Raw genomic sequence first — 15,421 nt, 5'->3', positions numbered from 1 at the left:
GTGGCGCATCCCCCCCGGCGCTCCCCCTAACCGTGCCCTCCCAACACTCCCCGGACCCATTGACGCGTTCCGGACATCACGGTCCCCTGTTGTGTAACTAATGCCCCACAAAACTCGCGTGTTTTGAGGCCTAATGAGGTTCGCCTACATACCCAAAACGGTGTCTATTAATACACAATTTTCAAGATTATTTTTATCTCGTGTATGCTCTGTTTCCAAGCGTATTCTCTGGGAAACAGTACAATTAAATTCGAGAACCGTTAATTCTTATTCAACAATGTTTCCACATCACTAAAATATTGGCAAGGGTTTGTAAGATTGAAAGTTATTTTAAAATATCCTTGCGCAAATTATGGGGGTCCATATGTGACAAATAGATATATGTGAATAATCTCACTCAGTTCCTTCTCTTGAAACTATGTGATAATCAATTGTGAAAAATAGGGGATTTTGAGTTTCAAATGGTGAGCATTAATTGAAATTACCCATGAAAAATATTCGCTTATGAGATAACAGTGAAGAGATAGCAACAAAGAAAATAGCAAAGATTAGAAAAATAGAATTTTGAGTTTCAAAGGCAGTGATTATTAATAGAAATTACCTAAAAATATTCGCTTATGATAATTTAAAGCGATAGCAATGATTAGAAAAGAGCGGTTTCTTTGCAAAAAATTACATTTAGATATCTCCGAGGGAGGGGGGGCAGAGACCCGATGGGGGTCATTGTAAAAAAATTATATTTAGATATCTCCGAGGGCGATAAATTTAAAACATTGGGTGGGGTGAGGGTTAATATCTAACAGAGATACGTTTATATTGGGATTGAAATGGATTAAAATTGGAAGAAATAGACAGGTGGGAAAAAATACTTATATGTGCATATCCCGGCTGCACTTGGGCATCCGAAGGACCATGTCGTGCATGCTGGAGGACCACTTCCTGACCTTGCATAAGTGGGGCAGCTCTTGAAGGCCCAGGCACTGTATGATGGATGGTGGACGGGCCGGCTGCGTTGCATTCTTGTACAGATGATTGCACTTGTTTTGGAGGCTTCGGCCAGCTACCATATTGCCGGACAGTAACCTTCGCATGCCCCGCATTATTAACCCTCACTTTCTTGGAGGGAGGGTGCACGCATTCTTCACAATTTGCCTTAAAAAGAAGAGAAAAAATTAGTATCTAAATAATTTGCCCCCTTTTTTACAGAAAGAAAGTTAGCATCATCATCCATATAATTTTGTTTAGTCTATCACTAAGAAAGCACAACGTAAAAAATTTCGTGAAATATACTAATTGCATCCTTTTTTTTGAATCTGAGAATTACGGCTCACTGAACCGTTCAAAGGCCGACCTATATAAGTCAGCCTAGTTTCTTATTTTTAGACGTCTCTGTTATTTTCTGTTTCTAATTTTTTTTGAGAAGGTATGTTTTAACTATTTAAAATTATTAATGATATTTTTTAAATGACCAACTAAATGGCCTTGTTCGTTTATTACTCGACACTCCAGAAAAAAAAAAACACAAACCGGACTCTAACCCCAAGGACACACTAAATGTTACCAGACCTTTACCTATATCCCCTCACCCCCCACCGACATAACTGTTCACAAATATCGTCAATTTATGACGACAATAGCCAATTAACTTTTTCTTAAACCCCGTCCACATTACTTTTCACTCAATGAAGAAGTTTGTTTTAACCGGCCAATGGTGGTGTTAGACTTGACATTCTCTTTTCTCGCGAAACTGCTTTTAATTTAACGGAGAAAAGTCTCATTTTTTTTAGCGGAAGCTTTTGCTATCCTAATTCATAAGGATTTAGCAAAGCCGGATGGACTTTATAGTTGTGTCAGTAATTATCAGATAATTAAATCGTTGCAAGAAATCTGTAAGTCAAGGCTATAGCGGTGAAAACACTATATTAAGGGATTGACAGAAAGTTGACAGTTTCCGTTAGATAAGATACGGACTATATAGAAAACCGAATTATGGTCGTAAACAGAGGGGGAAGGAAGGATGGGGTTTACATAACGAAAAAAGAGCGTATTTTACGCTTTTTATCGAGTATGAACATCATATAGGGGCGTTTGTATAGGGGTGGGGGGGGGTTTAAACGAAAATGTTAGAGGGTAACCACCGAAAAAAAATTTAATTTTAAAATAAAAAATTAAAAAAGAACATAAATTGCTAATTTTGGCTGCCAAGACTTCAAGTTCATCAATAATTTCATGTGTTCTATCCATTGTGTTCTGGAACTTTCTGATAATTGAATCACATTGCATGCCCGTTATATACGAAATCTCAATGGTGAATTGTTATGTAATTGGGAAAATCATATGTAAGCACGTCTCTGATTGGCTGGGAAGGAGGATGTATCCGACTTGATGATTGGCTGAGAAGGAAACACGTGATCTAACCGTTTCCTGTTCCAGGACACCTTGACATTCACCCCTAGCATGCACTTGTCCAAAACAACAATAATAAATAAATCCCTCAGGCCTAAAGATTAAAGAAACCTTAATGTTTCGTAATTCCCCCACTCGTGAATCAATAATTTCCCCTAGCGATTATGTAAATCAAGTTCACAGGTTAGGCTAGCCAAACAACAATGAAGCCATGTTTGTTTCTTAATTCCCCCCTTCGTGAATCAATAATTTCCCCTAGCGATTTTGTAAATCCAAGTGAGAAAGTTCCTGTTTTTCCATTCTCACTGACAAAAACCATAAAACAGACATGAATTGCTGTTGACATCCATAAATGTGACAAAGTTCCTGTTTTTCAAATTCTCACTGACAAAAACCATTAAACATCCATGAAAAACATCAAATAAATCAATCAACACACATAACCATCCAAGAAAACATACATAAATGTGACAAAATTCCTTTTTTTCAAATTCTCACTGACAAAAACCATAAACCCCGTGGTTCTCGTGCCAATATATGGTGTTAAAAAAGTTGTAGGTGGCAGCAGGGATGGGTGACACGAGTATAAGATAGCTTTCTACTGGTATGATGTCATGTTTGAGTGACTCTGATGCCGGATTCCACAAGTTCCACATAATAGAAAACCGAGGGCTTGATCCTATGTGTGATAGATATCCTAAATACATGTGACTCATTTTAAATATTAACTTTGCTCTTTACTTCAATCAAACTTTTTTTTGTTTTCAAAGGTTTTTCTCAAAGGTTTTTCATCCTACCGCTTTGTATAAAAGGGGGGATCGTAGAAACATAAAAGAGCGCTTATTCGATTGGTGACTAAAAGTCCTAGGGCCGACTGGGGAATTAATACTCCTCGTTCTATTGGGAATTAAAAGTCCTAGTGTCCGAATTAAGAGTCAAAAGTACTAGAAATTTCTTATTTGTAAGGATTGGGTTGACTATTAATTCAATCAGCCTCAATGGTGAAAGTTTATTGCGAAAATAAGTTATGAGGAAATTTCAAAAAATAGCCTGAAAACCTCTAAAAAATAATGTCGGATCGAAAATGAAAGCTACACAAATGGATTCAACGAAGTCGAAAACCCCGTAAAGAAGAATTATATCCCCCATATTGAGCGACAAGAAAAATAATTTTTTCGCATGGGAAGCATTGATCTGTCCTCTGTTTTTCTTCTTTTCCGCTTTTTTTTGCCTCTAGTGGGGCACTGAAACATCATAGAGAGGTGATTAAGGGCTCGTTTAAAAACTAATTCCATCTAGTGCCTTGTATAAGTAACAAAAGATAATTTTCAAATAAAAAACAGTATTAAAAATGACTTTTTCTTGAGAGAGGCAAAACCAAGTTTGTCTTTTTCTTATTATCTTAATTCACAACAGACGATTAAAAACTGCTACGGGAATAAATTAAATAGACAGAAACTATGCTTATCAGTAAGAAACCGAACTGAACTTTCATTTTGCTCAAAACTGAAACATTGAATGGAACTTTATATACTGAACTTGAATATATTATTATTCGATCAACTTCATTCAGTTTGTTGCAATATTTTTGTAATAAATGTTTCATGAGAATTGTGTAAGGTGTGGAAATATGTAACATATTTTCGTTTTCCGCACCAGAAACACAGTTGGAAATAAATGGATCTGTGGGAACCCTTGACTGGTTCAATATTTTTAATAAGATGTCGTTACAGATTAAAACACATTTATTCTACTATATATTTGCCATAATGATAGAAAGGTTTATAGGCTCTAGAATTAGAAATTTTAATTTCAGGAGCCTTAAATCTATTCTAGAAATTGATCTAAAAAGCCTTTAGAGGTAAATATTTACTTTAAAACTAGCATAGGCCCACACATTAGGCCCCATGTTACAAAATGAAAGTAATTAACATCGTTTTGTTTCTTCTTCTTCTCACAGAAACAATTTTATGCAGCAAAATCTTTTGTCTATGTTCTTAGAGAATAAAGAAACAAGACTTTTTTGGTAAGATGGAATAATTTCCATATAAAAGACTTGCCTCGGAACCATCTTACCAAATTAGATGTAAAAATCTACTTGACTGAAGCTTTATTTCGCATTTTTTTGAAAGTGGTTGCTTTTAAATTTCTTATCAAATGAAGCAAAAATACATTCATAGGCCCAAAATCACACGCACAATTTTTTTTTAATTCAAAGTAGACAGTATTTTTTAAAACTAAATGTCAAAACAATTTCATCAGCTGGATCACTTTTTTAATGGAATCCATGTGGTTTCACAGAAACTCGATGGCAGCCAAGATGAATTCATGGAAATTTAAGGGAGGAAAGGCAAAAATGTATTTTTCAAATACTAGGAGGGGTTAGGAACTCAAATACTAGGAGCTTTCTCGTTTTTTTCGATGAGAATATCAAAAAAATATTTTCTAATGAAAATACCAACAAAGAAGTATTTTTAGTTGAAAATACTAAAAAAATTTTTTCCAAAATCTGGGAAGGGGATAAAAAAACAAGGGTAGAAATAAGCACGTTCTATAGATTAAATAAATGTGCCATATTCCTACAAAAAAATTGGGCTTTCATGATGAAGTAATCACTACAAAAGAATGTAATACAAAAAACCTTAATTCAAGCTAAATTGCACCCAGCAGATTTCATTCAGTGCAAAAAGTGACCAATAAAAAGTTAACTTCTTAAATATTTCATAGAGTTAAATAAATATTGAAAAGTGTCAAATACACAAACAAACAAAAAAGACCGCACTGTGCTAAAGTGAAGAAGTCTGCAAAATGTGCAAAAATAGCTAAAATCTTACAAGAATGTTTATCTACGTATAGCAATAATACGAAAAGAAAGACAGATCCGCTTAACACCAACATAATCATTGGAAAGAGAAATGAAGACCAAAAGGAAAGGGAGGAAAGAAGAAGAGATAGAAGAAGGATTAATAAGTACTTAATTTCAAAGAGATATTTAAACAATCATTAGTTTGAAGCACTTTAGAAAATCTGGCAATACATTCTGTTCCAACTATTTAAAGTTTATTATTAAAGTTGGATATTGGTGTACTCAACTGCTTGCAAATTATAATGTGATAAGAAGCAAAGAGGGGGAAGGATGGAATCAAAGAAATGAGGGAGGGATGCCAAAGTAGCAAAAATGTAAATCTTCACCCAAACGAAAAGTTATTCACCTAGCCTAGTCATAATTAACAAAAAATACTCAAAATACGCAACCTAAGTAACACGAAAACCACAAAAAATGCCTCTTCTAAAGGGAATTTATGAGACGTAGCAACCCTCACTTCCCATCCTTAATATATATCAAGATGTATTTTTGCTGAAGACGATACTGTGGCAACACTAATAAAAAAACGTTGTAGGGTTGATCGGCTTGATTGATTCTAAATCTCATTGAGATTTAGACGATTTGGGAGTCCAAATGCGCATTGAGCATCGAGATGATTTGGGCATTAAGAATTTTATACCGTAATCGATAAACGTTGTGGGGTTCAGATATGCTTTTAGTTTAGATAGAAAATATGAAGCAAAGAAAGATTAATCTGATTTCTATTTCCAAACAATATCATAATAGTAGTAAGCGCCCAATTACTACTGAACGTGATTGCGTAATATGCCTTACCAAGGGGCAGTTACCAATTTCTATGAACTATACACGGGTTCGCAGACATGTTTTTTAATATGACACCCATTTTTTGGAGGTCAAAATCATGGATACATGTTTATTTTTTATTTTTTTTTAAACTGGTATTTTTTCAGTGAATCCCATAGCACTTTGCAGAAACCTGTGAATGTAGGACTGAAAGTCCATTCGTACTATATCTGAATCCAATTACTAATCAAGTTAGTGTGACCGCCATTTTTTGATCTGGTTAGGTGGGTATAATCTGGTTTGGTTCGTTATTGCGAGAGAGTTACTCAATTTACATCTTAGTGTTAACTGGGCGATGACTTAGTCTAATTGCGTAGGTACTAAAGGAACATTTGAAGGTGGAGAAAAAGGGGTAATTAGTGATTGGATAAATTTAACAAGAAATGACCGAAAAGTGTTTTGGAGGAGATAACTTAGTCTAATTGCGTAGGTACTAAAGGAACATTGAATATTTTTTCTGATTATGTGTTTTCGCAAGAAAATAGCTGGTCTTTAGCAAGCTTAGCCATAGCTAGTTGAAACTCTGCATAAATATCTTCATTTTTAGTCTAATTGCGTAGGTACTAAAGGAACATTGAACATTTTTTTCTGATTTTGTGTGACCACCCGGCGCCCCAAAGACTCCTGAGCCTCCATTCTAATACTTTTTAAGGCTTTATTATATCTTTTCAGAACAAATTATTATTTTAGGGAATTATTTGGATGAAACAATTAGAGACATTTTAAAAGAGGATTTTAGAAGAGGATTTGAGGGTGAAACTCTGAGGTCGTTATAATACACAACTTCCATTTGAACAGTGTTGTGAGATCTCTTCCCACAACACCAAAGGGTTCCGTTCCCCCACCCCAACCCCGAAGGAAGCCCCCGATCCTCAAAGGTTCTCTGGGCTCCCAAAGGCCCCCCCGGCGCCCCAATGGCTCCTGAGTCCTCCATTATAATACTTTTTAAGGCTTTATTATATCTTTTCAGAACAAATTATTATTATTTTAGGGAATTATTTCGGTGAAACAGTTAGAGACATTTTAAAAGATGATTTAAAAGATGATTTTAGAAGAGGACTTGAGGGTGAAACTCTGTGGTCGTTTTAATACACAAGTTCCATTTGAACAGTGTTGTGAGGTCCCTTACCACACCCCCAAAGGGCTCCAACCCCCCCACCCCAACCCCCAAGGAAACCCCCCGTCCTCAAAGGTTCTCTGGGCTCCCAAAGGGCCCCTGGCGCCCCAATGGCTCCTGAGTCCCCCATTATAATACCTTTTAAGGCTTTATTATATCTTTTCAGAACAAATTATTATTTTAGGGAATTATTTCGGTGAAACAGTAAGAGACATTTTAAAAGATGATTTTAGAAGAGGATTTGAGGGTGAAACTCTGTGGTGGTTATAATACACAAGTTCCATTTGAAGAGTGTTGTGAGGTCCCTTACCACAACCCCAAAGGGCTGCGATCCCTCCACCCCAACCCCCAAGGAAGCCCCCCCGGTCCTCAAAGGTTCTCTGGGCTCCCAAAGGGCCCCCAGCGCCCCAATGGCTCCTGAGCCCCCATTATAATACTTTTTAAGGCTTAATTATATCTTTTCAGAACAAATTATTATTTTAGGGAATTATTTCGATGAAACAGTTAGAGACATTTTAAAAGATGATTTAAAAGATGATTTTAGAAGAGGACTTGAGGGTGAAACTCTGTGGTCGTTATAATAAACAAGTTCCATTTGAACAGTGTTGTGAGGTCCCTTACCACAACCCCAAAGGGCTCCGATCCCCCCACCCCAACCCCAAAGGAAACCCCCGGTCCTCATAGGTTCTCTGGGCTCCCAAAGGGTCCCCGGCGCCCCAATGGCTCCTGAGTCCCCCATTATAATACCTTTTAAGGCTTTATTATATCTTTTCAGAACAAATTATTATTTTAGGGAATAATTTCGGTGAAACAGTTAGAGACATTTTAAAAGATGATTTAATAGATAATTTTAGAAGAGGATTTGAGGGTGAAACTCGGTGGTCGTTATAATACACAAGTTCCATTTGAACAGTGTTGTGAGGTCCCCTACCACAACCCCAAAGGGTTCCGATCCCCCCACCCAACCCCGAAGGAAGCCCCCCGGTCCTCAAAGGTTCTCTGGGCTCCCAAAGGGCCCCCGGCCCCCCCAATGGCTCCTGAGCCCCCATTATAATACTTTTTAAGGCTTTATTATATCTTTTCAGAACAAATTATTATTTTAGGGAATTATTTCGGTGAAATAGTTAGAGAAATTTTAAAAGATGATTTAAAAGATGATTTTAGAAGAGGATTTGAGGGTGAAACTCGATGGTCGCTATAATACACAAGTTCCATTTGAACAGTGTTGTGAGGTCCCCTAGCACAACCCCAAAGGGCTCCGATCCCCCCACCCCCACCCCCCAGGAAAACCCCGGGCCGCAAAGGGTCTCTGGGCTCCCAAAGGGCCCCCCGCGCCCCAATGGCTTCTGAGTCCCCCATTATAATACTTTCTAAGGCTTTATTATATCTTTTCAGAACAAATTATTATTTTAGGGAATTATTTCGGTGAAACAGTTAGAGACATTTTAAAAGATGATTTAATATATGATTTTAGAAGAGGATTTGAGGGTGAAACTCGGTGGTGGTTATAATACACAAGTTCCATTTGAACAGTGTTGTGAGGTCCCCTACCACAACCCCAAAGGGCTCCGATCCCCCCACCCCAACCCCGAAGGAAGGCCCCCGGTCCTCAAAGAATCTCTGGGCTCCCAAAGGCCCCCCGGTGCCCCAATGACTCCTGAGCCCCCATTATAATACTTTTTAAGGCTTTATTATATCTTTTCAGAACAAAGTATTATTTTAGGGAATTATTTTGGTGAAACAGTTAGAGTAATTTTAAAAGATGATTTAAAAGATGATTTTAGAAGAGGATTTGAGGGTGAAACTCGGTGGTCGTTATAATACACAAGTTCCATTTGAACAGTGTAGTGAGGTCCCCTACCACAACCCCAAAGGGCTCCGATCCCCCCCCCCCAACCCCGAAGGAAGCCACCGGTCCTCAAAGGTCCTCAAAGGTCCTCCAAGCTCCCAAATCAACTGAAAGTAAGGAGCAACATCAAAACTTAAAAACGGACAGAAAATAGATTTTTACGTGAAAACAACTTCAACAGTGCCCAACCCCCCGCGATCAGAAATTAAATTATAAAAAATTTTCTTCAACTGATAGTAAGGAGAAACATCAAAACTTAAAAACGGACAGAGAATAGATTTTTACGTGAAAATAACTTCAACAGTGCCCAACCCCCACCGCGATCAGAAATTAAATTATAAAAAAACGTTTCTTCAACTGAAAGTAAGGAGCAACATCAAAACTTAAAAACGGACAGAAAATAGAGGCTGTGTGTTTTTTTCTGAACTTTCTGAGGGAGAAGGACGATGTAACTATTTAGTTTAAGAAATTAGTTTACGAGTAGAAAAATGCTTCACGTATTTTTACGTGAAAACAACTTCAACCGTGCTCAGCCCCCCGCGATCAGAAATTAAATTATAAAAAAAGTTTCTCCAACTGAAAGTAAGGAGCAACATCAAAACTTAAAAACGGAAATAAAATAGATTTTTACTTGAAAACAACTTCAACCGAGCCCAACCCCCCGCGATCAGAAATTAAATTATAAAAAAGTTTCTTCACCTCTTGAATACACAATACCGAAATTTCATTCAACTTTCATGTAAGAAAATTATGAAAAATACAATTCTCTAGTTCAAATGTGAAACTTAAGTCCAGTTTTGGATACTCATAATGAGGAGGACTGATGATTCTAATTCAATATTTTTTTTTTTCATAAAAACATACTTTTTTTTTTAAATTTTGAAATCATCCAACTTTATTTATTTATTTTATTATTTTAGTTTTGTATGTATCTTAAAATGACAAAATATGCTTAAGGTTCTAACAATTGTACTCTATGATTTCTCAGACACACGATGCGGTTTTCCCAGTGGTACTCTATGGCCGGTTATCGAAACTACCTAGTTTATTGCATGCATTAAATCAGTATTTTGTATGCAGTGGAATGATAAACACATAAGTCATATCTTAAAAAAAAAAAAAAAAAAAAAAGTGAAGATGTAACATTTTAATAAAGTGTGTTCACATGACAATGTTATTGTAGCATTGAATGCCAACAAGGAGAAGTATTTAAACTATGAAACAAGTACAAATGGTATCACTATTGGAAATGTATGCATGTATTGTTATGTTAGTAAGGAAGTTAATTTCTTTGAAATCCCTAAAAGATTACGTTGTACAAATGGCGGATATGCAAGATTGAGAACTCCGGAGACGATTTCACTCAAAGAAAATGCCAACATGAAGATAGTCGTTGATGATAGAGGACAACTCCTTCCTACTCTTGCAGGTAACACATTACCTACTAATTTGTACTAGCGTCATTTGTTAGGTATTAGCTTTTAACGGAGGGTTAATAAAAGAAAGGCCTACTATTCTATGAATATTTTAAACCACATATTAGCAACGTGTCTAAACCGCTATTTATGTAAAAATGATGTAATAATAGACAGTGAAATTTCCAGAAAAATTAAAAGGGCATTGTCAGAAAATATCACTATGGAATATCAAGATGAATTGATGAAAAACAAAGTGCCAGCAAACGTTACTACCATTAATCAAACAGTCTATGAATCAAATAATAGCAATAATGAAACGTATATTGAACCTGTCGGTGACACACCAGTAAATATTGTGTATGACTCAAAATGGAATAATGATTATTCTACCGATTACGAGTTAAGAGAAGACAATAGCTACAATATCAAGAGAGAACATGGTGAACCATTTTATGGAACAGATTCAAAATTTCCAAAGTTGATCATTGATATTAATAATGTATCATAATATATTTTTGTATTAATATTCTACATGGCATTATTTCATTAAAAGTATATTATGCATTACATTGTTACGTTTTCATTATTTTTAGAGTAAGCTAGCATATCAAACGTTTAGAATGTCTATTAAAACATTGGAGATTTATGAAAAGGAATTCGCATACATCTATTGTCAGACACATGGGATAACATTGTTCTATAAACGGTTCATAATAAAAAAAAATAGTTTGGGACTAGAAAAAAAAAGAAAAAACCTAAAATAATGTCGTGAAATCATTTTCAACACTCAGAGCAGGGGGGTGTTGGGATTGACTCATAGAGAAACAACGAATTTACTTTTTTTTTAAATGTGACTCAAAGACGTTTCGTTCTTTTCACTGGCATGAAATTGCATACAAACGAGCCAATCAGATGTTACAATCCTTTTGTTTGCTCAAAATTCAACAAAGCAACGAGGGTTAGGCTACATTACTTTGCATGTTATTCCTAAAGCCGATTAAGATGAAGAAATGTCTTCAACATCAAAGCTATAAGAAAAAAAAGTTCTATATATTTTTGTCAGTTTGTAGTTTATGCGCTAATATCGATATCGCTAACAATTCTATTTGAAATTTCCCCAATTGACCAAATTTAACTCTAAATGCTTCGTGATAAAAATAGTTCGGGACAAGAAAAAAAAACCCTAAAATAATGTTGTGAAATCATTTTCAACACTCAGAGCAGGGGAGTGTAGAGATTGAATAATATATAAAAAATGAATTCACTTTAAAAAAAAAAAAATGCGACTCAAATATGTTTCGTTATTTTAACTGGCTGGAAACTGTATACAAACGAGCAAATCAGATGTTACAATCCTTTGGTTTGCTCAAAATTCAAAACAGCAACGAGGGTTAGGCTACTTTATTTTGCATGTTATTTTTAAAGCCGATTAAGATGAAAAAATGTATTCAAAGTCAAGGCTATAAGAAAAAAAAATTCTGTGTAGAAAATAATTTCAAAGTACCAAGTCACAGGATAGTTACGATTTTGTAGAAAATAATTTCAAAGAACCAAGAAATTCAATTCAGGAAATTATGAAAAAAAAAAATTTAGACGGGGTTACGTGTTTTTGGGGGAGATACACGATTGGCTGAAACAAAAGCAGAACTTTTAAAATCACAACATCTGAAGATCAGTATATAATTCCGTTGTTTTTTTTTTGTTAAACAAGATTGGCTTAAATAAAAGCAGAATTTTTAAAATAACAAAAAATAAATGTAATTAAATGATTCCTTTTTTTTTTTTTTTTGTTGAAAACAATTGCTTGAAAAAAAAGCATATCTTTTTAAATCACAAAAAATGAAGGTCAGTAAATAATTCCATTGTTTTTTTTTGTTAAACACGATTGATTGAAATAAAAGAGGATCTTTTAAAATCACAACAACAGATTAGACTTTTTTTTATTTACTGACCTTCAGTTATGATATCAGTTAAGATATGACTTATGTGTTTATCGTTCCACTGCATAAAAAATACTGATTTAATACATGCAATAAACTAGGTAGTGTCGATAACCGGCCATAGAGTACCAGTGGGAAAACCGCATCGTGTCTCTGAGAAATCATAGAGTACAATTGTTAGAACCGTAAGCATATTTTGTCATTTTAAGATACATACAAAAAAAAAATAATAAATAAAAAAATAAAGTTGAATAATTTCGAAGTTTAAAAAAAAAGTATGTTTTTATGGAAAAAAAATATTGAATTAGAATCATCAATCCTCATCATTATGAGTATCCAAAACTGCACTTAAGTTTCACATTTGAACTAGAGAATTGTATTTTCTATAATTTTCATACATTAAAGTTGAATGAAATTTCGGTATCGTCTATTCAAGAGGTGAAGAAACTTTTTTATAGTTTAATTTCTGATCGCGGGGGGTTGGGCACGGTTGAAGTTGTTTTCACGCAAAAATCTATTTTCTGTCCGTTTTTAAGCTTTGATGTTGCTCCTTACTTTCACTTGAAGAAACTTTTTTATAATTTAATTACTGATCGCGGGGGGCTGGGCAAGGTTGAAGTTGTTTTCAAGTAAAAATACGTGTTGCATTTTTCTACTCGTAAACTAATTTCTTAAACTAAATAGTTACCCCGTCCTCCTCCCTCAGAAAGTTCAGAAAAAAAAACACAATAGCCTTATCTGTAGTGAAGCATTTTTCTACTCGTAAACTAATTTCTTAAACTAAATAGTACCCTCTCCTCCCTCAGAAAATTCAGAAAAAAAACACACAGCCTCTATTTTCTGTCCGTTTTTAAGTTTTGATTTTGCTCCTTACTTTCAGTTGAAGAAACTTTTTTTATAATTTAATTTCTGATCGCGGTGGGGGTTGGGCACTGTTGAAGTTGTTTTCACGTAAAAATCTATTTTCTGTCCATTTTTAAGTTTTGATGTTTCTCCTTACTTTCAGTTGAAGATACTTTTTTATAATTTAATTTCTGATTGTGGGGGGCTGGGCACTGTTGAAGTTGTTTTCACGTAAAAATCTATTTTCTGTCCGTTTTTAAGTTTTGCTGTTGCTCCTTACTTTTAGTTGATTTGGGAGCTGGGAGGACCTTTGAGGACCGGTGGCTACCTTCGGGGTTGGGGTGGGGGGATCGGAGCCCTTTGGGGTTGTGGTAGGGGACCTCACTACACTGTTCAAATGGAACTTGTGTATTATAACGACCACTGAGTTTCACCCTCAAATCCTCTTCTAAAATCATCTTTTAAATCATCTTTTAAAATGTCTCTAACTGTTTCACTGAAATAATTCCCTAAAATAATAATTTGTTGTGAAAAGATATAATAAAGCCTTAAAAGGTATTATAATGGGGGCTCAGGAGCCTTGGGGGCGCGGGGGGCCCTTGGGGAGCCCATCCACCCTTTGAGGACCGGGGGCTGCCTTGGGATTGGGGGGGGGGGGATCGAAGCCCTTTGGGGTTGTGGTAGGAGACCTCAAAACACTGTTCAAATGGAACTTGTGTATTATAACGACCACCGAGTTTCACCCTGAAATCCTCTTCTAAAATCATCTTTTAAATCATCTCTTAAAATGTCTCTAACTGCTTCACCGAAATAAGTCCCAAAAATAATAATTTTTTCTGAAAAGATATAATAAAGTCTTAAAAGGTACTATACTGGGGGACTCAGGAGCCATTGGGGCGCTGGGGGTCCTTTGGGGGCCCAGAGAACCTTTGCAAACCGGGGGGTTCCTTCGGGGTGGGGTTGGGGGGAGCGGAGCCCTGTTGGTTTGTGGTAGGGAACCTAACAACACTGTTCAAATGGAACGTGTGTAATATAGCTAGCACCGAGTTTCACCCTCAAATCCTCTTCTAGAATCATCTTTTAAATCATCCTTTAAAATGTCTCTAACTGTTTCACCGAAATAATTCCCTAAAATAATAATTTGTTCTGAAAAGATATAATAAAGCCTTAAAAAGTATTATAATGGGGGCTCAGGAGCCATTGGGGGGCCGGGGGCCCTTTGGGAGCCCAGAGAACCTTTGAGGACCGGGGGGCTTCCTTCGGGGTTGGATGGGGGATCGGAGCCCTTTGGTGTTGTGGTAGGGGACCTCACAACACTGTTCAAATGGAACTTGTGTATTATAACGACCACCGAGTTTCACCCTCAAATCCTCTTCTAAAATCATCTATTAAATCATCTTTTAAAATGTCTCTAACTGTTTCACCGAAATAATTCCCTAAAATAATAATTTGTTTTGAAAAGATATAATAAAGCCTTAAAAGGTATTATAATGGGGGACTCAGGAGCCATTGGGGCGCCGGGGGCCCTTTGGGAGCCCAGAAAACCTTTGAGGACCGGGGGTGTCCTTCGAGGTTGGGGTGGGGGGGGCGGAGCCCTTTGGGGTTGTGGTAGGGGACCTCACAACACTGTTCAAATGGAACTTGTGTATTATAACGACCACAGAGTTTCCCCCTCAACTCCTCTTCTAAAATCATCTTTTAAATCATCTTTTAAAATGTCTCTAACTGTTTCACCGAAATAATTCCCTAAAATAATAATAATTTGTTCTGAAAAGATATAATAAAGCCTTAAAAAGTATTATAATGGGGGACTCAGGAGCCATTGGGGCGCCGGGGGGCCCTTTGGGAGCCCAGAGACCCTTTGTGGATCGGGGGCTTCCTTCGGGGTTGGGGTGGGGGAACGGAACCCTTTGGGGTTGTGGTAAGGGACCTCACAACACTGTTCAAATGGAACTTGTGTATTATAACGACCAAAGAGTTTCACCCTCAAATCCTCTTCTAAAATCATCTTTTAAAATGTCTCTAACTGTTTCACCGAAATAATTCCCTAAAATAATAATTTGTTCTGAAAAGATATAATAAAGCCTTAAAAAGTATTATAATGGAGGCTCAGGAGTCTTTGGGGCGCCGGGCGGTCACACAAAATCAGAAAAAATG

General features: G+C 36.2%; 2 protein-coding genes across 2 annotated transcripts in view; one reads left to right on the top strand and one right to left on the bottom strand.

The window, feature by feature from the left end:
- Nucleotides 1-5,917, top strand: part of LOC148946187 (uncharacterized) — a 221,695-nt gene extending 215,778 nt beyond the window's left edge. Inside the window, exon 15 of the mRNA XM_089097628.1 lies at nucleotides 5,850-5,917. Within this exon, the coding sequence (XP_088953754.1) occupies nucleotides 5,850-5,917 (68 nt within the window). The remainder of the gene's footprint in view (nucleotides 1-5,849) is intronic.
- An 8,129-nt stretch (nucleotides 5,918-14,046) lies between these two features.
- LOC148946186 (uncharacterized) overlaps nucleotides 14,047-15,421 on the bottom strand; it is a 48,311-nt gene continuing 46,936 nt past the window's right edge. The window contains exon 7 of the mRNA XM_089097627.1: nucleotides 14,047-14,100. Coding sequence (XP_088953753.1) covers nucleotides 14,047-14,100 — 54 coding nt within the window. The remainder of the gene's footprint in view (nucleotides 14,101-15,421) is intronic.

The sequence above is a fragment of the Artemia sp. Qi Xiang Cuo genome, chromosome 12, assembly GCF_049724085.1.
Source record: "Artemia sp. Qi Xiang Cuo chromosome 12, ASM4972408v1, whole genome shotgun sequence".
Classification (NCBI taxonomy): domain Eukaryota; kingdom Metazoa; phylum Arthropoda; class Branchiopoda; order Anostraca; family Artemiidae; genus Artemia; species Artemia sp. Qi Xiang Cuo.
Note: the sequence above shows the minus strand (reverse complement) of the source record. Positions and strands in the feature narration are given on the sequence as shown.